Raw genomic sequence first — 25,083 nt, 5'->3', positions numbered from 1 at the left:
CCGGGAGCCTCCTGGAAGTACCCTCTCAACCCAGAGTGCAAAGCATTCTCTGCACAGGGGCGAGCTCTGTTAGAGAGCCAAGTCCCACATCTCCTGTGCTGCCCCTGGGCTCGTGTCCAAGCGGTTGGTTGGGGCCAGCCATTCCCCCGGCCCCCCCAGCTTTCCAGGCAGCGGCTCTCCCAGGTGCATCCTCCGCAGGCAGCCGCAGCACACAGGAGAGGTGGAAGCAGGCAGCGCCTCTCGAGGCCCACACTGAGAGCTGGTACACTGCCACTCTCTTACCTTCTCTGAGCCAAAGCAAGTGACCATGGCCATGCAGGAAAATAGACTCGTCCCGTCAGCGGGAGGAGCTGGGGTCAGGAGGTGAGGCTCACAGATGCAGAGAGGGGACCAGGACCAGGACCAGGAGAGATAACACAACCTGCCCTGAAACCCAGAGAGCTCTCATGGTATCTAGAATGCAAAACAGGGTGGGAGAAGTCCAAAGAGCTGCCTGGGTTCAGATGAGGAGTGGTCTTAGTCCACTGAGGAGGCAGGGAGGGCTTCATGGAGAAGGTGGCATGGTCCTGAGCTGGACCTTGAAGGCTGGGCAGGATTCAGCCCAGAGACTGGGAAGAACATTCCAGTAGGTGCAACAGCCTAAGGCACAAAACGGAGGTGTGGACAGAGAACGGGATGTGGTTGTGGACTGGGCTGTCGGGGACATGAGGGAGCATAATGAGAGATCAGGTCATGTTGGTGAGGGCCTTGCATACCAAGCAAAGGACCTTGGACTTCATATAGTGGACACTGGGGAGCCATCGATGGTGTTTGAGCAGGACAGTGACCAGACCTCTGCCATAAACAGGGAGTAAGATGGGTTGGGGGAAAGAATGATGGATGTAAGGAGGCCAGAAAACAGCCAAGAGTAGAGGAGGAGGCCCAAACTAGCAGGAGATTTGGGAACAAAGCGGTACAAGTAGATGAGAAAAAGACATCAGAAGCTGAGTCCATAGGGCTTGGCAACGGATGCGCGGAGGCGGAGGGGCTCAGACATGCGGAGGCTGAGAAGGAGGCCCCACTAGCAGAGGAGCAGCTGGCCCGGGGGAGGGAGGCGGGCTGCGTTCAGAGCACGTTGGCTGATGACCACCCACCCTTGCCCACACCCCACCCACAGAAGCTGACAAGTGGCAGATACCGGGGAGCTGACGTTCGCGGCCCTTACAGATGATGGCCTGTGTCTAGTCACCTCCGGGCCCTGGGCCTCCCGCAGCCTCCCCCTTTAGTTAACGTCCTACTCCAGGGCTGGAGTAACAATTTTCCACCCCCACCCCCCAAGGTGTCCCCTGCTGAGGTCTGTGGGTTTGCCACAGTACAGACAGCTCAGCCTTCCTCCAAATCCCACGTGCACTGGTGCACTTTTTCCACCAGAAGTCGATGCTATGCTGAGCCTCTCTTGGCACCCCAAGACGGAAGCCATGGGGGGCAGTCACCAATGTGGGGACAGTGGCTCACCTGCTACAGACATAGCTAGGAATTGGGGGGTGGTGCGGGAAGCTGCAAGCTCTCTGTCCCCCCACACACACCTGGCCCTCCTGAGTGGAACTTGGGGCAGGTAGCACCGACTACCCCTTCCTCTTGCTGCTCTGGGGGTCTGCTGGCTCGCTGGAGTAGGGTTGGGGGGAGACAATGGGACCATTCGTGCCTGCAGGAAGGGAAAGTCCCCAGCCGCGGCCCCCCACCCCCACCCTGCAGCCAGACTGCGACCCTGCATCCCAGAGCTGGCCCGCAGAACTGCACTTCGCAGGCTTTTAGGGAAAGAGGCACTCCTGAATAATTCAGCCTCTTTCAGCGAGATGCAAACGCCCTAATAGAGCTAATGGACTCACCGACTCAAAACTCAGCCCTTGTGGGACCCGTCTCATTCACCAGTTGTTTCTGACGTCCTGCAGTGACACTCCCCTAATGAAAGCTCCGCTGCGCCAGATCCTTAGAGCATCTGGCGAGCCTGAACTAGCCTCTGTCCTTTTAATGTGCAGAAGCCCAAGGCAGCAGGTGAGTCTCTCCTTCCGCCCCTGGGGTGGGAACGCTGCTTGGGTGCTGTCATCCCTGGGAGCTGCAGTAGCAGAGGAGATGGTGTTTGGGGATGCTTTTGGCTGTTCGGGAATTAGACCCTCTACATTTTCATAGCAGAAAACCTCAAAAAAAAAAAAAACCAAGCAGCTGTAGGTACGTTGGAGGTGAGTGCTGGAGGAAAGGGGCGGGCTGCTGGCCTGGCAGCACTGGCCGCTGCTGATCTCCTGCTTGGGCGTGCTTGCCTCCCGAACTGCCAAGGGCTGGTGGCTGGCTTCATGTCTGTTTTCCCGTCTGTTGGAGCCACACAGGTATCTGGCTCATCTCTTGTCGGGTTCACAATTGATTGAGATTCTGCATTTCTGAGTTTTCCTGAGAACGCTGTCAGGGAGGCTTGCCTGCTGTCTGAGAAGTCTAGGAAACCACATGCCTGGGAGGCGGGGGTGCTGCTCGATCGGGCCTGGGTTTGCTGAGCCATCTTGGGCGAAAAACGATTTTGGTCGTGCATTAACGCGCTGCCGTGCATTGTAGAGCTGCATTCCGGAATGACACAGCTTCCCCTTGTGTTTCTGCTCTCAAGGACTTTTGCTCCTTTCTCTAAATTCAAAGCAGATGTCGTCGTTTGAATTCCTCCTCGGTCTTGTGCTTTATTGACGGCCAGGTGACTTGCAGTGAATGGACCACAATTAAGGAATTCCAGGCACCGCGCTCTTAAGGGTGGTAGCTGCTCCTACCGATTTAATGAGGCTAATGTCTTGGTTTCATTTTCTCACGTCATGGTGCTAATTTTTGTGAATTCCCCGGAGCCCCCTAATCTACAGGAATAGATTTGCAAAAGGCAGGCCCCTTGCAGGAAAGAACGTGTAGGTACCACATAATTAGCAACAGCTGTTGGGGTAGGGGTTGAAGTTTCTGGAGGCCAGGGGCAGGATGGCGGGAAGTGCCCGGAAACTGGGAATCAGGGGCTGGTGCTCCTGCACTTTGGAGCTCTGGAGCTGCCAGGGGCCCGAGGCAGGTGCCCTGCAAGGGCCCCCCTCCCAGAACAGAGCCCCAGCGGGAGGAAGGATCTCCGAGTCCAGGGAAGCTGGGCTCTGCCTTCTCCCACCCAAATAGTCCAGGGTAGCCCCCGTGACCCTCTGAGTGCCCTCTGCCATCCGCGCACGCCCCTCCGCCCTCTCCCTTGACCCCCACCCCCGATTCTTATGCAGATGCGTGTTTTGTGGGCCTTGACCTTCAGAGCCACTCCAGGTGCCAGGCCTCTGCTCTGCTGCTCGCTTCACTCTCCCTCCCTGGTGGGGGGCCGCGCTCACCCCACACCCCATTTCTTCTCAGCCGAGGCCTGCTCCCAGGCACCTGGGGTCCATCCCAGGCAGGATCTCGGAGGCCACCATGTCGCAGGTGGCCCAGCCCACAGACCTGCTCCCAGGGCCACGAATGCGCCTGAAGGAGCCCTCAGGCAGGGGGCCTGCAGCCCCTCAGTCTCAGCCACATGGGGGCCATTCCTTCCTGCTCCCGCCCTTGTCCCCCCCAGCCCCCATCTCCAACCCTCACCCACGGCCCATCTCAGTATTCTTGCGAGGCAGGAGCCGTCAGGAATATCTGTATCTCCTCATACTAAGCATTTTCTAGCGAGGTTTGCCTTCTGCCTGGCTCGCCCGTCATTCAAGCCCCAGCTCACGCAGCACCCCCAGGGGGCCACCTGCCAGCCCCCAGACAGCCTCCCCACCCCTCGTGGCACCAGCCTTGGGGGGAGTTTCGGGGTCCCGGCTGCACAGCCACCACGTGCCCAGCCTCAGGGCATCCTCACGGCAGCCTTTAGCAACGGGCCTCTGCTCAGCCCACTTCACAGATGTGAACACTGAGGTCTGCAGTGGCCCGGGTGCTTGCTAGAGCTACACTGAGAGCTGGAGACAGGGCTGCCAGTCCAGAACCCGGGTGCTGAGCCACACCCACCCACCCACCACCTGGGCCCGGGATGTGTTTCCAGAGCCAGCCAGACCTGGGGGGTTCCTTGTGGTCAATACCTTGAGAGCTAATGGCTATTGATCTCGGCCCGGCTATGCCTGGCTGAGGAAGCGCATGTCTGGGCTGGTCCCGGCTCTCCGGGAAGAGCCCCGCAGCTGGCATCGTCTCTAAGCATAGACACCTGGGGAAGTGAGGATTTGCCTCCAGATCGTCCAGCCCTGGCCCGGGGTGGCAGGTGCACGGCTCCCCTCTTCCCCTGGAAGGGGCCCTTAGCATCTCCTTGCTCACTAGTTTCTTACCCCAAGCCCACCTTCCCCGCCTCAGTTGGGTGCTCTTCAACAAGTATTTCTGGGCCCCTGCTGTGAGCCAGGCCCCAGGCCCGGCAGGGTCAAGGGGGACAGGAAGGACGTCTCCACTCTGCAGGCCCAGGAGGCAAGAGACAAACAGACAGACTGGTCTGGAAACCCCTGAAGCCCCGAGGCTCCTTGGGACAGTCCCTCCCCTCAGACCAGAGTGCAAAAAGGTCAGCTCGGCCCACCCCACCTCAGCCTCCAGACTCCCTGGACTCAGCCCAGACTCCCAGCCTGGGGGCCCTGCTCTGGCCTGTGAAGGAGGCCCAGCAGAGCTGAGCCTGTAGAGCTCACCTGAAGAGGGGCCAGCCTAGGGCACCTCCAGGGCAGTGCCACCCTCAGCCCTGAGACAGCCCCCCAGACAGCCCTCGCAGCCCCCTCCCTGGCTGCTAGGGCTTGTCGCTGCATGTGCCGAAGTGTGGGGCAGTGCTGCTCCCTTTCCAGCCCAGGCCTCCGGGACCCCTCTGCGGCCAACCCAGCTGCAGCAGCAGCTCCACGTCTGAGCTCCCCCCCTGCTTCGTGGGCTTTGTGGAACTGTTGGGTCGAGGCTGGGGGTGCAGTGCAGTGCTGGTGGGGTCCCTGGATTGGCAGCCTGCTCTGCCCCCACAACCAGGTCTTTGTTGGCTGGCCAAATACACTCCAAGGCTTGGATGTCCATGGCCACGGTGCAGCATTCATTTACACACTCATCTGCAGGGGCCCAGGTGAGCATCTGCACACATCTGTGAGCGCACAAATGAGTATTGACACACTCAGCTGTAATTGCCCTCGTGAACATTTACACACTCATCTCTACATGCTCATCTGTACATACCTGGGTGGACATTCACACACTCATCTGTAAGTGCCCAGGTGAGCATTTGCACACTCATCAGCAAGTGCCTGGATGAACTTTACAGAGTCATCTCTCGGTGCCTGAATGAGCATTTACACACTCATCTCTGTGTACCTGAGTGAACATTTGCACTCTCATCTATACATACCTGAATGAGTATTTATACACTCATCTCCAGATACCCAAATAAGCATTTACATGCTCATCTGTAAGTACCTGAATGAATATCTACACACTCATCTCTAAGTGTCCACTTGAGCCTTACACACTCTCCTGTAAGTGCCAAAATGAGCACAAATGGTAACTTTTTCCCTGTGCCTTTGCGATGTTTTGTTTTTTTTAATATTTTTATTATAAACAACAAACATACAAACATTCTTGACATGGTTCAAATCAGTGGCTCACAATATGATCACATAGTTGTGTACTCACACCAAGATCATTTTTTTTAACATTTGCATCTCTCCAGCAAAAGAAATAAAAAAGGAAAAACTCATACCTGCTATACCCTTATTCCTCCCTCTCATTGACCACTAGTATTTCAATCTACTCAATTTATTTTAACTTTTCCCCCTATTATTTGTGTATTTCTTATCCATATTTTTTACTCCTCTGTCCATACCATAGGTAAGAGGAGCATCAGACACAAGGTTTTCACAGTCACACAGTCATACTGCAAAATCTGTATCATTATACAATCATCCTCAAGAAACATGGCTACTGGAACACAGCTCTACAGTTTCAGGCACTTCCCTCCAGCCTCTCTAATACACCTTAACTAAAAAGGGGATATCTACATAATGCATAAGAACCTCCAGGATAACCTCTCGATTCTTTTTGAAATTTCTCAGCCACTGACACTTTATTTTGTCTCATTTCTCTCTGTGCCTTTGTTTTAACCCACCCCCTCTTTTGGGGTTCCCTGCCAATCAGCCCACCCCGAGAGGCCTGACGACTGGGCACATTTCCGTTGTGTGGATGGTCAATGGACATTTATCTGGGTTTTAGTTTCCAAGGGTAGTTATTTAGGATGACCATCTATTTGGTGTGGTTCTTACCACTTAAGCTTTGAAAGTTCCCATCCCAGCTTAACTCCTTCCCAGGCAGCCCCGGCACTCCTGTTCATTCTGCTCAGTCTTTCTTTGCAGAAGCTTAAGGATTGTGACATATTTGGTTATCTTAGAGCATGGAGTCCAGTGGGCTCTGCCACGGCAATGATGCTTTACCTGGGCAGAGACTGCGTGGACGGTGCTGTCCTTCACGAGGCTTACGAAGCCAGGGAGCTTTCCTCAGGTGGTGGCCACCTAGCATGGGGGCTGCAGTCCCCTGGCCTGGCCATACTAGAGTATGTTCAGGCAGCAGGCAAGGTCCCTGCCGCCATGCCGAGTCCCCCAGTCACCTGTGCTGCTTCCCCTGGGACAGCCCTCGACCTGGTTTCACCCTGAGGGTCCCTCCAGGAGGATGCTGTGAGGCCATGCCTCACTCCCCTTGGGCCTCTGCATTTGGGGACTCAGGCTCTCTGCACGCTCTCCGGGCTTCTCTTTTAACTTGGTACCCTTTCGAGTTTGGCTTCCCCGCCTCCTGAATGCAGCTTTGCCTGTGCTTGTTTCCTGTGGCCAGCGGCTGGGGAGGGTGGGTTCACCAGAGTGCCCGGCAAATGCTGCTTTGAGGAATCGAACATCTTGTTGTCAAGGGGTGCAACACCCAGAGCAGGCCCCCTCCCCAGGACCCAAGAGTCTCGGTGAACACTGGCATCGGAAGGCACCTCGCTGCAGCTACCCCCTGCCTTGGGCCAGCGTCCAGCCTGGGGCACAGGGGACAGTGGCAGCTCTCTAACCCATGACCAATCCGGCACTTCCCGCCTGGACAGTGGTGGCTCCAGGGCTGGGCGGTACCATGTTGTCCATGACATACAGCGAGAGTCTGAGGAGTGTGAGCAGCAGGTGCCACTCGGACTGGGCCCTGCACCCCGTCCGCCAGACGGACACGCTGGATCTTCAGCGGCTGCGGGAGGTGCGGGCAGCTGCCCAGGCCAGGAACATGGAGAACTTCCTCCGCATGCACGGCCTCTCCCTGGATGGCTGCACCGCCCGGCACACGGGCATGAAGTATCGGTAAGGGCCAGGCTTGGGGTGGGGGAGTACACCTGCTGGCACGGGACCCCTGGAGGCCGGGGCTGCACGGACAACAGATGTAACCTGGGACATGTCTATTAGGATTTTATTGCTTTTTCGAGTTAATAGTTTGTGTTTAGAAAACTTGAACCCTATAGAAATGGATCCAAGAAGAAAATGAGAGTGTGCTGTAGTCCTAGCTTCCAAAGATAAGTGCTGCTAAGAGTTGGGCATATTCTCCATGGGAAAAAGAATATGGTTTCTGGAGAGAAAAAAAGAAAAAAAACCTTTGTGGCAGGAATAAACACACTGTTTACATCTTGCAGCATTATTGGAACAAAAAAATATTATGGGTTGACTAAGTATGAATTGGTGAGAATACCTCGTTTCATCATCTCTAGTGATGAATCCCTTCTGGCAGCAGAGACCCAGCATGGCCCCAGCATATCTTCTGGGGACAGAGAGGTGCTTTCTCCTTTACCTCCTCAAATTTGGAGGTTTTTTTTTAATAGGCCGCCACTGAATTGCTTGCAACAGACTGTAAATACGACAGCAGCAGCTGTGAATCAACATGCATTGTGTCCTCTGAATAACAGGCCTGTTGGTCTTCATTTTCTGGGAACCACCCAAGTATAGCCTATTTGGTTAGCTGGTCTTTGGGGTCAGCACCTGGGACAGCAGCCTGAGGCTTGGCTTTCTCCTCCGAAAGCTTCAGAAGGCAGCCAGAGCTGCAAAGCTGGGGGAGGGGGATATAAATCTCAGTAGATTGCAAATAAGTGGGTTTTCCTCCTGTGCCTCCCTGGAACACGCCCTTGCCAGAGCCAGTCAGCCCAGTCTCCTCGCCCAGTCCTCGCAGGGTGGCCATTCCCATTCTAACATTTTCATGTTGTAAGAGGCTGTCGACAATAAGGGGTAAGGAGATGGAACTAGCTGTTGTTCTGGAGAGGCTGGCCCCTCCAGGTTTCTGGATTTAACTGGTCGAGGAACCCATCTGGAGGTTGTAGGTTTCTGGAAAGTTACCCTAGTGCATGGAACCTTTGTTGAATCTTATATATTGCCCTAGGTGTCTTTAAGATGGGCTGGAATGTTTTTTCTTGGTTTTGTTTTGTTTTACTGGTTGAAATGGTTTTGTTTGGGATTTGGCAACTTATGGTAGAGAGCCTTGTCTAACTGAAGCTTGCATAAGAGTGACCTCCAAAGTAGCCTCTTGACTCTATTTGAACTCTCTCTGCCACTGATACCTTACTTGTTACACTTCTTTTCGCCCTTTTGTTCAGTTTGGCATTGTTGATCCCACGGTGCCAGGGCCAGACTCATTCCTGGGGGTCATCTCCCATGCCACCTGGGAGACTTGCACTCCTGAAATGTCATGTCCCACGTAGGGGGGAAGGCAATGATTTCACTTGCAGAGTTGAGCTTAGAGTGAGGCCACATCCAAGCAACAAAAGAGGTCCTCCAGAAGTAGCGCTTAGGCATACCTATAGGTAGGCTAAGCTTCTCCACTGCATACATAAGCTTCACAAGAGTAAGCCTCAAGATCAAGGGCTTGGCCTATTCATTTGGGTGTCCCTAACTTCTGACACAATATCAGGGGATTCTCTGTGGTAAAGTTTAATAGTTCTCCCATCCCTAAAGGGACTTGACCAATTTTTTTTTTACTATCTGCTTAATATATTCTAGGATATATCCAGGCATTACATTAAGCTACACAGGATTAAAGGCTTTCATTCTTATTCTGGGCTCCCTTGTGTTCCAGTTGTTTAAATGAGCTATCCAGACAGGTTGTTAGATTATGTGCTACAGAAAATTTGGGTTCCAGACAAAATAAACCTTTCTTCCTTTGGTATCAAAGAGTAGGTGAGGTTCTAAAATATAAACAATGTCTTCCTTACCCTGTGTTCTTAATTATCTTAATGCTGACCTGATCAGCTTCATTTTTATCTCTAAGTACCAGGTGATGCATGTATAAAACAGTCTCTCAAAATCCGGAAATAATAATTACCGCTCCAGACTAAATGTGACTGCTATAAGAGCTTATAATCTAGGCCCCTGTTTTCTGATAAGCATTTTCTAAAGGAAACTATACGATAACTGCTCTTTTGTTTCTGGCTTATTTTGACTCACTAAATGTCTCAGGTTCATTCACAATTTTGCATGTCTCACAACTTCGTTCCTTTTTCTAGCAACACAATATTCCATCATATGTATACACCATCATTTGCCAATCTACTTCTCAGTCAGTGCATCCTTCAGCCACCTGCATGCATCAGGCATCATGTGGCGGGCCCAAAGTCCACAGTCCATCAACACTCTCAATTTTAGATAACTCCATTGTTTCCAAGAGAAAGATAACCAATAAACACACCCTCACCAAATAGGAAATCTTAACCTCCCCTTAACTCTTGTCCCTCCCCCATCCTTTACCCCTGGTGTTGCTGTGGTAGTGCTGGTGTTTTCCTGTTAAACACATCCCATAGTGTGTCATAGCAGTTTCCCCCTATACCCTGAACTTAGACGCTCTTTGTACAAGATTCGTACCTTTAAAATAGTTCATACAAGAACTTATTTATATTTATAGGGTTAATCAGTGGGACACATAGGTCCATACAACCCCTTTCAATCATGTTCACCTTCAATATGGTAATATTACTTATAGACACACTAGTGAACCACCTTTACTTCTATCTATTCCCTTACATTTGAGTTCAGCCTCATTAGCTAACCATTCACCCATCTCTAGCCTCTGTGTATAAGTCCCCTATATTCTGTGCTTTAAGCTTCTGATTTTACCTTTACCATGGTCATAAAAGTGCAGTCATACAGAATCTATCCTTTTGTTCTGGCTTATTTCACTCAGCATTATGTCCTCAAGGCTCATCCATCTTATCACGTGCTTCAGGACGTCCTTTTGTCTTACTGCTGCATAATAGTCCATCATATGTATACAACATTTTGTTAATCCACTCGTCTGTTGCTGGGCTTTTGGATTGTTTCCATCTTTTGGCGACTGTGAATAATGCTGCTATGAACATCAGTGTGTATATGTCTGTTTGTGTCACTGCTTTCAGCTCTTCTGGGTATATACCAAGTAGTGCTATTGCTGGGTCATAGGGCAATTCAATATTTAGTTTCCTAAGGAACCACCAAACTGTCTTCCATAGCGGCTGTACCATTATACATTCCCACCAGCAGTGCATAAGCGTCCCAGTTTCTCCACATCCTCTCCAACATTTTTAGTTTCCTGTTTAATAGCAGCTGTTCTTGTAAGTATGAAGTGGTATCTCCTTGTAGTCTTGATCTGCATTTCCCTTATAGCTAATGAAAATGAACATCTCTTCATGTGCTTTTGAGCCATGCTGTTTTGACCACTGTGGCTTTATAATAAGTTTTAAAATCAGTAAGTGTTAATCCTCCCACTTCATTCTTTTTTAGGATGCTTTTAGCTATTTGGGGTCTCTTTCCCTTCCAGAAGAATTTGGTACCTAGTTTTCCAACTCTTCTAAGTAGGTTGTTGGAGTTTTGATTGGTACTGCATTGAATCTGTAGATCGATTTGGGTAGAATTGACATCTTAACTACATTTCATTTTCCTATCCATGAGCAGTGAATGTCCTTCCACCTATTTAGATCTTCTTTCATTTCTTTTAGCAATGTTACGTAGTTTTCTGTGTACAAGTCCTTTACGTCCCTAGTTAAGTTCCTTCCTAGGTACTTGATTCTTTTAGTTGCTATTTTGAGTGCAATTTTTTCCTTAAGGAAATCCTCACTTAGGTCAATGCTTGTGTATAGAAACATTACTGATTTTTGCACTTTAATCCTGCCACCTTGCTGAATTTGTTTATTAACTCAGATAACTTTGTTGTAGATTTCTCAGGATTTTCCAAGTATAGTATCATGCCATCTGCAAATAATGTAAGTTTTATTTCCTCCTTTCTAATTTGAATGTCTTTTATTTCTTTGTCCTGCCTGATTGCTCTAGCTAGAACTTCTAGAACAATTTTGAATAGTAGTGGTGACAGTGGACATCCTTGTCTCTTTCCTGATCTTAGGGAGAAAGCTTTCAGTGTCTCTCCATTGAGTATGATGCTGGCTATTGGTTTTTCTATATGCCCTTTATCATATTCAGGAAGTTACCTTTGATTCCTATCTTTTGAAGTGTTTTTATCAGACAAGAATGTTGAATTTTGTCAAATGCTTTCTTAGCATCAATCAAGATGATCGTGTGATTTTTCCCTTCCGATTTGTTAATGTGCAACGGTTCTTTTAATGTGTTGTTGGATTCGATTTGCTAGTATTTTGTTGAAATTTTTTACATCTGTGTTCATTAGGGAGATTAGTTTTCCTTTTTTAGAGCATCTTTACACTGTTTGGGTATTAAAATGTTAGCTTCATAAAATGAGTCAGTGTTCCTTTTTCCTCAACTTTCTGGAAAAGTTTGAGCAGGATCGGTTTTAGTTCTTTTTGGAATATTTGATAAAATTCCCCTGTCAAGCCATCTGGCCCTGGGCTTTTCTGTGTAGGAAGATTTTTGATGACCAGTTGAATCTCTTTGTGTCTGGTTTGTGGAGATCTGTTTCTTCCTGAGTCAGTGTAGCTTGTTTGTGTGTTTCCAGGAATCTGTCCGTTTCATCTAAGTTGTCTAGTTTGTTGGTATGTATTTGTTCATAGTATCGTCTTATAATTTCTTTTTATTTCTTCAGGGTCTATGGTAATGCACCCCTTCTCATTTCTGATTGTGTTTATTTACATCCTCTCTTTTTTTCTTTGTCAGCCTTGCTAGTGCCCATCGATTTTATTGATTTTTTCAAAGAGCCAACTTTTGGTTTTGTCCATACTTTCTCTTGTTCTTTTGTTCTCCCATTCATTTAATACTGCTTTAATCTTTGTTATTTCTCTTCTTCTATTTGCTTTGGGGTTAGTTTGCTGTTCTTTCTCAAGTTCTACCAAGTGAGCAGTTAAGTCCTCAATTTTTTCTCTTTCTTTTGTTTGTTGTTTTTTTGATTTTGCATGGGCAGACTCCGGGAATTGAACCCAGTTCTCTGGCATGGGAGGTGAGAATTCTGCCACTGAACCACCATTGCACTGCCCTCTTTCTTGTTTTTTAATATAGGCATTTAGGATGATAAATTTCCCTGTCAGCAAAGTCTTTGCCACATCCTATAAGTTCTGACATGTTGTATTCTCATTTCCGTTCATCTCCAGATAGCTACTGAATTCTCTAGCAATTTCTTCTTTGACCCACTGGTTGTTTAAGAGTGTGTTATTTAATCTCCATATATTTTTGAAAGTTCTCATTAATTGGTGGTTATTGATACCTATTTCACTCCATTGTGATCAGAAAAAGTGCTTTAAATAGTTTCAATGGTTTTAAATTTATAAAGACCTATTTTGTGCCCCAACATATGATCTATCCTGGAGAATGTTCCATGAGCACTAGAGGAGAATGTATATCCTGGTATTTTGGGGTGCAATGACCTATATGTGTCTGTTAGGTCTAAGTCGTTTATCAAGCTGTTTAACTTCTATATTTCCTTGTTGAGCCTCTATCTGGTTGTTCTTTCTGTAGAGGAGAGTGGTATATTGATGTCTCCTACTATTATTGTGAAACATCCATCACTCCCTTCAGCTTTGTCAGTGTCTGTCTCATGTACTTTGGAGCTCCTTCATTGGAAGCATAAAATTTTATGATTATTATTTCTTCTTGGTGAATTGTCCCTTTTATTAGTATATAGTGTCCTTCTTTGTCTCTTATGATATCTTTATATTTAAAGTCTATTTTGTCCAATGTTAGTATAGCTACTCCTGCTTTTTTTTAGTTACAACTTGCATGGAACATCTTTTTCCATCCTTCCGCTTTCAATATATTTGTATCCTTGCATCTAAGATGAGTCTCTTATAAGCAGCATATAGATGGGTCATATTTCTTAATCCATTCTGCCAATCTGTATCTTTTAGTTGGTTAAGTTTAGTCCATTAACATTCAAAGTTATTACTGAAAAGGTGTTTCTTGAATCCACCATCTTATCCTTTGGATTTTATTTGTCAGACCTATATATTCTTCTCCCTCTATCTCTTTTCATCCTTTAAGTTACCCTTACTGGTACTCTTCATTCTGTGCCCTCCTGAAGACCTCCCTCTCCTATCTTTTATTTTCAACTGGCAGAATTCCCTTAAGTATTTCCTATAGGGCCAATCTCTTGTTGACAAATTCTTTCAGGATTTGTTTGTGAAAATGTTGATCTCTCCCTCGGTTCTGAAGGACACTTTGGCTGGGAACAGAATTCTTGGCTGGAAGTCTTTCTCTTTCAGGATCTTATATATATCCTACCACTACCTTCTCACCTCCATAGCGCCAGTTGAGTAGGCTGAGCTCAGTCTTACGTGGTTTCCCTTGTGTATAGTAGATTGTTTTTCTCTTGCTGCTTTCAGGATTTTCAGTTTCTCTTCAACATTTGGCACACTGATTAGTATGTGTCTTGGGGAAGGCCTATTTGGATTTATTCTACTTGGAGTTTGTTGGGTTTCTTTTACTTGCATATTTATGTCCTTTATAAGGATTAGGAAGTTTTCAGCCATTGTATCCTCAACTAATCTTCCTAGTCCTTTACTGTTCTCTTCTCCTTCTGGGACACCAGTGATTCTTATATTTGTGTGACTTGTTTTGTCCATCATTTCCCTGAGATGCAGTTCAAATTTTTCCATCTTTTTTTTGCCATTTGCTGTTTTTGTGTGTTCAAAATCAGTTGTCCTGACCTCTAGTTTGCTTATTCTTTCTTCTGCCTCTTCAAATTTGCTGTTCTATATGTTTTCTGTTCGGTCTACAGCATCTTTAATCTCTGTGAATCTGCTATTTTTCTATTTATTCTTTTGAATTCTTCTTTATGTTCTTCCATTGTATTCTTGATCTCCTTTATGTCATTAGCCATCCCATTTATTTTATTTAGTAAGGTTACATGAACATCTTTGATTAGTCGTCCAAAGTCTGTGTCTCCTCCAGATTTTAATTTGGTCATTAGGCTGGGCTACATCTGTCTGCATCGTGTTATGCTTAGTGATCTTCTGTCGTCATTGAGGCACGAAAATATCTTGAGTTTTACTTGGTGAGTTGATTTCCTTCGGTAGTCTAAAGTTTTGTGCTTGTGGGATAGATGAGGAATAGGATGTGGGGCGCGGAGCCTACCCCCTTTCTCTAAGCTGTCCTCAACTCTTGCTGTTTAGGAACAAAACTGAATTTAAGCTTTTAAATCCAGATGGCCCCTGTAGAGGCAGCAGGAGTGGGGTATAGAACTGTAGTCCAGACCCCCACCTTTCCATCCCCACGGGCTGTGGAGGTGGAAGGGTCCGGAGAGACATCCTGAGACGGGGCCACAGCCAAGCCCACGGGCACGCCTGGGCCCACGTCCTGCTGCCTGGATATCGGGCTTCGGTTCAGCTGTGGCTCACCTCTGCAACCCACGGCACCAGGAACAAACCAAACTCCCACAGCGCCCGCATGCTGCTTACCTGCCTCTCCGAGTGCACCTTGGGCCCTCTCCTGCCTGCTTGGGATGCTCCACCACCCGGACCTTCTTCCCGGCTCTGGAACATGCCAAGAGCATGTCATCCTCAGGAGCCTTGAGCTCTCTCTCCCCTCGGCCTGGAGGTTGAGACCCCCAGATGTTGACCTGGGAGGTGCCTTCCCACCACTCAGGTCATAGGTCGACCCTAAGAGAGTGTGCTGAAGGCCCCGTTGAAGGAGAGCCCACGGAAGCCAAGATCAGGTCCTTCATCCTGTTGCACTGTCTTCCTCACCGTCTCCGTGGTCTTGCTTTTGCCCAGCTGTGCCGTATTCCCTGCACCTAGAACTTTCCAAGACCGTCCGAGCATTGCCTGAGTGATATTGAGTGCCTGGATCTTAATCTGCCTTCCCAACCCCTCCCCATAAAATGTATCTCGTTTCTGCTACTGGCGTGGCAATGGAAAGCAGCCCCAGAGAGCCCACTCAGCACCCTCTCCTCAAGTCCAGACGCAGGAGCAGAGAGCCGTGGCTGGGAGATGGGGCGGGCCGGGGCAGAGCAGGCCCTGGGCTCTCATGTGGGGCTTGGGGGAGTAGCTCTCCGCAAGCCCCGTTGGGTGGGGAGGGTTGAGCGTGCAGGATCTGGGAGGAGGGCAGCAGACTCAAAGGCCCTGGGATGGGGGCGTGGGGGGGGGGGGCCTCGCTTCAGCAGGGAGGCAGGGAGGCCGAGTGCAGGCCAAGTGCAGCCGAGGCAGAGCCGGTGCTCCTGGACAGATCGCTGGTGGGGCACTTGGGCTTCTCCATGTGCATGGGACGAGCCGCCCTGGAGGCCTTGTCCTTGTCACCAGGTGCTGAGGGCGTGCTGCTGAAAAGCTGGCGCCTTCTACCCTCTGCTCAGGTCAGCCCAGGGCTGGGTGTGTCCTCCACTGGAACCTGAGGGGTCCAGGGCTCTGCCTCCCTCCAGCATCGCCTCCTCTGGGGGGGGATCCGCAGTGGAGGGAGGGCTTCAGGCCTGCACCTGCTGTGCCAACGGTGGGCTGTGAGGAGAGCTAGCCAGGCAGGCGGGAACCCAGGGCACCGGGAGTGGCCACTCGGGCAGGGGAGGTGGTGGAGGTGGCCAGAAGGGGCCGAATTTGGCTACCGAGTCCAGCCTCGTTATCACAGATTCTGTTTTTGCGAATTCGCCCACTGCTAAAACGTACTTGTAACGCCAAATCAACAACAGCACTTCCAAGGTCATTTGTAGGTGAGCAGAGTGGTGAAAAATCAGCACACGTGCCCAGCTGAGAACGGGTAAGCTTCTTGGGTCAGCTCATATGTTGTAAACGAGTGTTTTTTTCACAGGATTTTGTCTTAGGTTTCTCTAAATTTGTGCTTTTTGTTGGTGATTTTGCTGTTTAAAATGCCCCCGAGCATAGCCCTGAAGCGCTGTCTGGTCCTAAGCGCAGGAAGCTGTGACGTGCCTCATGGAGAAAATCTGCGTGTTAGAGAAGCTCCGTCCAGGTGTGAGTTACGGCGCTGCTGGCCGTGGGTTCCGTGTAATGCTTCGCCCCCAGACATTAGAGACAGTGTCTTTAAACACACACGTGCAGCCAGGGTCCGGTTGATCAGTTGGCGGACACGTGGTGAGGGGCTCACAGGAAGCTTACCTTGTGTTTCCCCAAGAAGCAAGTTCGCCATTTCAGTGTTTGCGACAACTTTTTAGAGCATCATTACCACAAACAACAAGAATCAATTGTAGTTGGAATGTCGCAGATTTCGTTTGTGGATTGGACGTGGGGTATGAGGGAAAGAGGAGACAAGGATGCTCTGCCTGTGTCCTAGGCTAGAAGGCTGGCATCCCCCTGGGAAGGTGCAGGGACCCAGCGGGGCTGGTGTGCAAGGAGCCCCCTCAGTGCTGAGTCTGAGGAGCAGATTAGGTGTCCGGGGAGGGGGCGCCGGAAAAGGGGCCTGGATCTCAAGCAGGCACGCGGGCTGACGGCACACAAGGAGTGGTCAGCATGCAGAGCTTTGGAAGCCTGAGAATGAAGGGGACCACAAGGGAGAGGGCAGGACAGAAAGAGGACAGGGCCGGCCCCGAGGGGACAGGGAAGGTGGCCTCATCTCCTCCAGAAGTGCCCACAAGTGACGTTACTTCCTCCTGCCTCCTTCCCAGGTCAGAACGCCTGGGGAGCTAGGTGAGAGAAGGGGGGGCCTGGTCACCCCACAGCTTAAAGGGTGCAAGCCTCAGCCCCCTTCCAGTAGGGACAGTGAAAGACGAAGCCGTCACAGTGAGGCTGAGCCGGGGGCCAGGGAGGGTGAGGGAGGCAGCAGGCCAGGCCCGGGTGCTGCAGGGGCAACTCGGGAGCCCCAGGCCCAGCCCTGGCTGGTCCCCCGGTTCATCTGTAACAGGAGGAATTCCTCCAGAACCTGAGGCTCTAGTGCTGAGTCTGCAGCATCCTAGAAGAGCCTCGGCGCCCCCCTCTGCTCTATGGAGTGAGATGTGGGGGGCCGGCACTTGCTAACAGGGTGACCTTTGCAGCAGATCCATGGGGAGGGGGGACCAGGCCTGCAGGGTGGCTTCCAAATCGATGCTTAAGCTGCCACCCCATAGGGCCCCCAGGCAGGAGGCAGTGCCCACCACTGGGTCCCTGGCCAGGGCATTTTCATCCACACAGGGTGTGGGAAAGAGTGGCCCCTGACACTTGCTCATTACTGGGTCTGGCAGGGGAGGCTGACAGCAGCAATGGCCCCCTGTCTTTGTGGAGGATGAGGTCGTGCCCTCACTGTCCTCCTAGAAGCTACCCCACACACCCCCACAGCAGACTCTTGGGGGGCACAGCTCATTCTTCCAGCAGATTTGTGCCCGGCCAGGCGCCATGCCAGGGGCAGGGAAGCAAAGGAGCCAAACCCTCTGTCCACACGGAGTGGAAGGATGCTCTCAGGACCCTCGGCAGGTCCTGAGGCTGGCAAGTGCTGTCCACAGCGACCGAGGAGGGCTGCACACACCTGCACACCTGCCACAGCGCGTCCTCGGGGGCTTCTGGGTGCCAGCCACCAGGCAACCGCCCCGGTCCCAGCCCCAACCCCAAGTGGCCACCAGCCTCATGACATGGTCCTCCCCTTTGTCAGACTCCCCTTCCAGGAACCCCCCACAAAACCCAATAGAGATAAAAAGGAAGAGAGGGGCACTTTAGGATGAGTGTCATCATTTACATAGGAGTGTGGGCAATAAAACCACGCTGCTGATGTTCTGAGAATTTTGCAACTTTGAGAATTTAGATCGTAGGAAGCTGTGCTGTGCATTCACACCATCCCACCGGGCAGAGCTTGCATGGCCAGTTCTGATGTGTGCCAGTGTGGCTCCGGGGAAGTCCCTCCCCTCGGCTCTGAAGCCCTGTGTGTGTGTGTTTGTGTTCGTCCTGCTTTTGTTCATCCCTTTTGTCCACCTTTCACAAAGTCCTGCTGTGTGCAACACTGCACCTGCCACCCAAGACCCAGAATTGGGAGATCGGAGGCTGGGCATCCCTTTCGTCTGAGTAGATAACTGAGTTTTCCAGAATCTCCCTCCCAGAGTGCAAGCCTCAGAAAGCTGGTGAGCAAGAGGGTGGTGCCCGGGGGTTTTGTGCATCAGACAGAGCCTGTGGGTGGTGGTGTCCCCAGATGTCCTGAAAGGTGGCCTTGGAACAGGGCCTGGGAGCATGTGGCCAGGCCCACGGCCTGTTCTTTCTCATATGGCGATGGATGGAGCTGCTGGGTGACGGTGGGCCGTTTTGGCCAGGGCCGAGCTTGCACGGAGGCTGCCAGCCCTCCCTCCTTCCCCTTTCCTCCTACCTCCTCTGTCTCCGCGGCCCTGTGGGCAGCCGAGCAGCATCCCTGGCCTCCGCCCGCCAGGTGGCAGCAGCACCCCCCCCACCCCCGCCGTGGCTGTCAGGTCAGATGCCTCCAGACTCTGCCGCATTTCCCCTGAGGGACAGAGTCACTGCCAGGAGAGAACGACTACTGGATGTAGAGTTATCCTTGTGCCACCCGTGTTCAGAGACTGTAATGCAAGCGAATATGCATAGTATTAAAATCATCCTGAATTCTCTCTTAAAATCATTTCCCCCGAACTCACCCAATTCCAAAAAAGGGTTGTGGGAAACTTACTTAAATAAATCTGCTGTGATGGAATTTTAAAAATACAGAAATAATAGCAAATATGGAAAAGTGGGAAATAAAGGTAGATGAGAAAAATAAACCCAGCAGTAAAAACAGCATGCATGCCACCCCCTCCAGGCCAGGCACGGTTACACGGCAGGGGCTGGGCGTTTTAGCAAATGTTTCCAGAAAAGAGAAAAACACTCTGGCTGCCTGGGCGAAGCCTAGTTTTCCTGGCTTTGATGCCCATGGAGAAGGTTCTGGCCCAGAATCCCATGCAAGAAGCACTGTAGAGCTGGTGGACCTCATTCCGCATTGAATGGGCATCCGTCCAGCAGCTGCTTGTGTCTCTTGGTATAATCTGGAGTGTGATTTAGTCTTCCCTTGCTACACTCAACTCACATTTGGAGCGAGCATGCTGGGTGCAGGACACGATGATAGAAACACCAAGACGAGCCCCCACATCGGGTCCTCCTCGGTGGGTGACACCTGGGGGGGCAGGGGTCGCTGGTGCTGGGGGCAGGCTTCACACCTGCAGTATCTAAGCTGGATGTCAAAGGGTGACTGCAAGTTCAAAGACAGGGGCACACAGCAAAGGCCCTCAGGCTTCCCAGGCAGGTGGCCTTTTTATTTTTTAGTAGCAGATTTATTGAGATAGAATTCATGTCCCATTCAGCTGAAAGAATACCATTTGATGGTGTACAGTTTATTCACAGAATTGTGCAGTCATCATCACCATCAACTTTAGGACACTCTCATCACCCCAAGAGAAGCCCCATACCCGTTAGCAGGCACCCCCTGTTTCCCTCAAGCCCCCCAGGCCCTGTCTGTGCCATTTGCCTCTCTGGACTTTCATACAAATGGAATCACCGGGTGCGGCCTCTTGCGCCGGGTTTCTCTCACTCTGCACCATGTCTGCCTGGCCCACCCAGGCTGTGGCGACCCTCAGAGCTCCGTTCCTTCTTGCGGCTGGGTGACACTCCGCTGCATGGAGAGACCACATCTCACTGGTCCGTCTGTCCGTGGACGGACATCTGGGCTGTTCCTGTCCTCAGGCTCTTATGAAGAGTGGACGTTGGTGCATCTCGTGGCTGTGTGTTTGGTGTGGACGTGTTTTCAGTCCCCTGGGCGCCCGCAGGTGTGGGATGCTGGGCCACGCAGGGCGGCAGGTGGCGTTTTACTGGCTGCGGTGACCAGTTCTGTAACAAGCTCCCCTGACTCCTGGCCAGTGGGTGGCACCTAAGAGCCCTAGGAAGGCAGCAGCTGCGGCACCTACACCCAGGAGGGGACAAAGTGCCTTGGCCCGATGGCCACAATCACCTTTGCAAACAGGCAAATGGTTGGTTGGCGGGGCGGGGTAGGGGAGAATGTAAAGGTCCTGTTGGTATTAGTCTGAGCCAGTTCCACTGGGTCTGGCTTTGCAGCTGTGGGGAAGCCCGGGGTGCTGGGGTCTGCACCTCTCTGTACCATGTAAAAAGCCCCCAAGCAGGGGCCCTAGAGGGCAGTGAGGTCATGCCCTGAATCCTGCCATCTGTGGCCTCTCCAGCAGGACTGGGGACTCCCAGGAGGGAGCTGCGGTCCTTGGGGTCCCCTTCCTGTGGGACTCAGCCAGCACATGTGGCTGCAGGCTTCCCAGCCAGGCACCCAAGCTGCCCCCAACCCACTGTCCTCTGGGGTTGGGAGGATAGGGGAGGCTGCCGGTCTGCCAGGTCAGCCAGGCTCTGTGGCTTCAGTGGGCAGGGGACAGGAGGGCAAGCTGGCTGGGCCCGTGGGTGGTCCCGAGAGGTACCCATTACATCAGCAGGTGGCGCCAGGGCCTGCCTGGGCGTCTTTGGCAAAGACACCAGCTCTGTCCTCCTGGACCCTCCTCCCCAGGGTCCGAGTAGCACCCTCAGGGGCTGAGCTCCTGCTTCCCTGTCCTGGGGGGTGCAGGACGACACTTACCCCTGGGTCTATTGCCACTGCCCAGATTTCCACCTTTAGAAAGTCATTCCTTTGCATGGAAGGATAATTACTAGAACGCATATCTTTGGGGACCCCTCACCATGGACGGCTATGGTCTGGGAGCTCTGCATGCATCGTCTGACCTGACAGTGACCCTCTAAGGGCTGTCTTCTTTGTGATCTGCCTTTTATGCCGTGGACGCTGAGGCCAGGAGAGGAAGCCCCTGCCTGAGGCTTTCCAGCTCAGGAGCAGAGAGTCCTTGATTGGAACAAGGCTGAGTTCCTAACCTCTAAGCCAAAAAGGCCGGGAGGGTGCTAAGAGCAGGCCCGTGTGCCACGGCCATCTCTGGAGTGTTCTTCTCTGGATCCTGTGGGAGCACAGTGGAGAGACCCGGCAGGTGGAAAGTCCTGGCAGGGCTGATCTGGGAGGGACAAGGTGGCTTTGCATTTTGGAGGCTCAGAGAGGGCAGGAAACCTGCCAGTGATCACACAGCAGGTCAGCACAGGGCCTGAGCCTGACCCCTGATATCCTGCCTCCCCATCCAGTGCTCTTTTCCAGCCCCTCCTGGCAGGGCAGGCAGGGTCCCGAAAGTGGCGTTGGCTGGAGCCCCTACAGGCAAGAGTTGGATGCTCAGGGTCCGAGGGCAAAGCCAGCCCCTCCTGGTGACAAGGGCATCTCTGGGTGTCAGGACACACTGCTGAACTTTGCCCCAGGAGGAAGGCCTTATTCCTACTTTGGTCCCAAGCCCACAAGTGTGGGAATGATGCTGAGGAGGATGGGGCACAGGGTTGGGGCCTCATTCATTTGTTCATTCACTCATTCATTCTGGAAATACTTCTCCAGTGTGTGCTGTGAACTGAGTCCCATGCTGAGTGCTGGGCCGTGACCCATCTCTCTGTTCCTCTGACCCCTGGGATTCCTTCCTTGGTCATCTGTGTTGTTACCATCAAGCCAGAGTCAGCTTTTCTCCCCGACATTTCTGACAATTCAGCTTCTCCCTGTGCCGAGCTCTGGACAAAGCTGCACCTTCCTGGGTGAGAACCATGCGTGGGCAGGGCAGGGCGGGGTGCGCTGGTCCAGGGCTCTGGCCCGAGCCAGCACTGTGCCACCAGGAGGCGACAGTGGGCAAGCGCAGCCACACAGCCAGCCAGCCTCCCACCTGCCACCCTTTCCCCCACCCCCCTGCACTGCCCAGCAGGCCCCCATCCTGCCCCGGCTGAGCATCTGCCTCCCGCTTGACCGGCCAGGGCAGACGGCTTGCACATCCTGCCTCATTAATAATGGATCACCAGACGCTTCCTGGACCTCTCACTGGTCCCCTAATCGACGCAGTGGAAGCCCCGACCGCCCGCGGGGTCCAGAGCCCGGAGTCCGTCATCAGGCCGCTCGGGAGACACAGCTGCTCCAAGAGGGCAGTGGGCGCAGCCCCCTCGGCCTCCCGGGGCACCTGCTCCTCAGCGGCCACCCGGGCGCAAACTGCAGCGGGGTCACGCCAAGGGGGGGCCCCCCACTTCTTCTGTTCAAGGAAGGAGCTTTTCCTCATCAGTCAGAAATAACTTCCAGCCCAGCCCTGCCAGGCTCTCGGAGACGGCTTGGCGGGGGCGGCTCGAGCCTGGGCTGGGGACTCGGGCAGCCAGAGCCAGGCCAGCACCGGGGCGGAGGAGGGCGCCCCCACCCCACCCCGCCCACGCAGATGTGAGTGGGCAGCGACAGCACCTCCTCGCGCTTCTGGAGTTTCCTTCGACAAGTTATTTTCTAGCTCGTTTTTGGAAATCCGATGCCCGTCCCTGGGAGACTGCGCCGGCTTTCTCTTGGCCTTTGGAAAGCCTCGCTGCTGCGGGAGCGCCTGGCAGACAGGTCACCTTCTGCAGTCAGGTCTTCTCCGGGGCAGGGAGCAGCTTCTGGGGCGCAGATGACCTCTGGACTCGGAAGGAGAGGCCTGGCACCGGGCGCCTAGCACGGCCTCCGTCATGCAGGTGTCCTTCGCCTGCTCCGAGCCCAGCCTCAAGGGCCGGTGCCCCGAGGAGAGGCTGGGCCGCCCGGCCACCAGCAGCCCCAGCCCGGGGCCCCGCAGCCGCTTCCGCACCGTGGCCGTGGTGGCTCGCAGCCTGGGACAGCTGTCCGCGCACAGCCTCCCGGGGCCCGGCGACGCCGGCGGGAAGGAGCCCGGGATGAGGTACAGGTACGGGGGCGTGGGGCCGGAGAACTTGGGTGGTTTGCACGCCAAGGCCAGGAGGGAGTGTTGTTGGTGCTCGCTGGCTTGGTGGCAGCGCTCTCCCCTGCCCAGCCGGAGCCCGAGCCCAGGCTGGGATTCCTGTGTGGCAACAGCACCGACCCTCAGGCACGGCCCCTCGGGCACCCCGCCAGGCAGTGACTTGTGACTTGGCTGTGGGGAGGGGGCCTGGCTCTAGCATCTGGGGGCAGGACCTGCCCTGCATCACCCCGCCCTGAGGTCTGGCCCAGGCCTCGCTCAAATGCTCAGCACATGCGCCAGTGATGGAAAAGGGAGGGTCCCAGGTCAGTAGGAATGTCCCGTGGGGCAGGGCCAAGGGGTGCCCTGCTGGGGGACTGACCTCATTCTTCCGTCCCCCAAGTCTTTCTGACTAGCGAGAATGGAGGCTCTAAATCCGATCTGCATATGCTGGAAAAGCTCAAAGTTCAGCCTCAGGTTCCCAGGTGTTGTGGGAAACTTTCTCCGAAGTGGGAAACAGGTGCAGCTCAGCTTCCAGGTACCTCAGTCATGCCGCCACCAGCCTCAGAGAAGGCCACAGGCAGTGCTGGTGTGGTCTGCAAGAATTGTCTGGGTTTATGGCTGATGTTGGCAGGAGTTGAGAAGGATGAAGGAAGCCATCCTGGGCACGGCAGTGGACGGCTTCAGTCTCCCCAAACCCAAGGCTGCGTGTTGGGTGTCTTGTAAAAGAGCCATGGCACCCAAGCCCGATGCCTTCTGCCTCTAGGCTCATCTCCCTTCTTTTCCAGGGTGCTTGGAGAAGCTTTGACCTTCTTTAGTGAACCTCTGGGGTAAAGGCTTTGTGAAGACAATCCAGATAGAATTCTCTGGGAACTTCTATCTTCGTTAAGTAGGGATCAAATACTAAGTTTGGTTTAGACACCTGCTTTCCACTCCAACTTGTAAGTCGATCCTTCGATCATCAAAGGGGTTAGTTGATGCAAGGCCACTTTTAAAACATAAAGCACTATGTAAATGGAAAGTGTGGCTGTTAATGTGATTTCCCTCCTAAGATTCATCGAAGAGTAGATCTCCAGAACCCCGAGTGCTCAAGATTAACGCGTGTGTGCATGTGTGGTGTGCAGTTGTGAGTAGTGTGCTGTGTGTATGCACATGTGTTTACATATATGTTGTGTGGTGACATGTGTGCACACGTGTGTGCCATGTGTGTGTTGTGTGTGTGTGTGTGTGTGTGTGTGCATGGGGGGTTGAGCATCAGGCAGGGCAGTGAAGGGAGGCGCTTGCTGGGCTAGTGGGGCTCAGACCCCAGGCCCACCACTCCCTAGCTGTGGGACCCCGTCCGTGAGATGGAGGAGCACGCCTACACAGCAGGAGGCCTGGTGAGCTCTCCTTGGGGTGCTGGGGAGGGGCAGTTCCCTGCCCTCACAGGATCTGTCCTTCCACAGCAACCAGAATGGGCATCGGGACCCAGGCTGGGACCCAGCACCTCCTCGATCCCATAGCACCCGCCTGCAGGGTCACCCCCCCGCACCACAGGGTCTGCAGGGAGGGGCTGTGGGGACTGCACACGGACCTGATCCTGACCTTCCCGGCGCCGGGCCCCAGGCCCAGGAGGCCTCCAGGCGCAGCCGGCCGGAGCCTGCCTGGGGTTAGGGGCTGCAGTACAGGATCCGCAGCAGCCGTGTTCGGGCTGCAGGGGCTCAGAAGGGCTCGGCCTGGGAAGGAGCAAGATTTCATCCGACATGCTGAACCCCAGGGCCTTGGACCCTGCCACCCCTGCTGGGTTCACAAGACAGAGTCGCGAAGCCCAGGCCTGTCCTGAGGGGCCTGGGGCCTAGGGCAGCAGGCGTGGAAGGAGGCAATGACCGTGCAGTATGACTCGTTACCATGGACTGTGTCTTATGGCCCTAACAAAGTACTGCCAATGAGGAGGGGGCTTGAAAGCACAGAAATTCAGCCCCTCACCACTCTGGAGGCCAAAGTCCAAGAGGGAGGTGTGGGCAGGGGCTGCTCCCCTGG

The 25,083-nt window shown here is 52.8% G+C and overlaps 1 protein-coding gene across 5 annotated transcripts in view; it reads left to right on the top strand.

The window, feature by feature from the left end:
- KCNAB2 (potassium voltage-gated channel subfamily A regulatory beta subunit 2) overlaps positions 1–25,083 on the top strand; it is an 87,975-nt gene that overhangs the window by 35,057 nt on the left and 27,835 nt on the right. The window contains exon 1 of one of the 5 annotated variants that reach the window (XM_077151512.1): positions 3,679–7,316. The exons of the other annotated variants lie outside the window; for them this stretch is intronic. Coding sequence (XP_077007627.1) covers positions 7,042–7,316 — 275 coding nt within the window. The 5' untranslated portion in view covers positions 3,679–7,041. Of the gene's footprint in view, positions 1–3,678; positions 7,317–25,083 lie in introns of those variants that run through there. 5 annotated transcript variants of the gene reach the window in all.

The sequence above is a fragment of the Tamandua tetradactyla genome, chromosome 2 (genome assembly GCF_023851605.1).
Source record: "Tamandua tetradactyla isolate mTamTet1 chromosome 2, mTamTet1.pri, whole genome shotgun sequence".
Taxonomy (NCBI): Eukaryota; Metazoa; Chordata; class Mammalia; order Pilosa; family Myrmecophagidae; genus Tamandua; species Tamandua tetradactyla.
The sequence above is the reverse complement of the archived record's forward strand: the minus strand, read 5'-3'. Positions and strand labels throughout refer to the sequence as shown.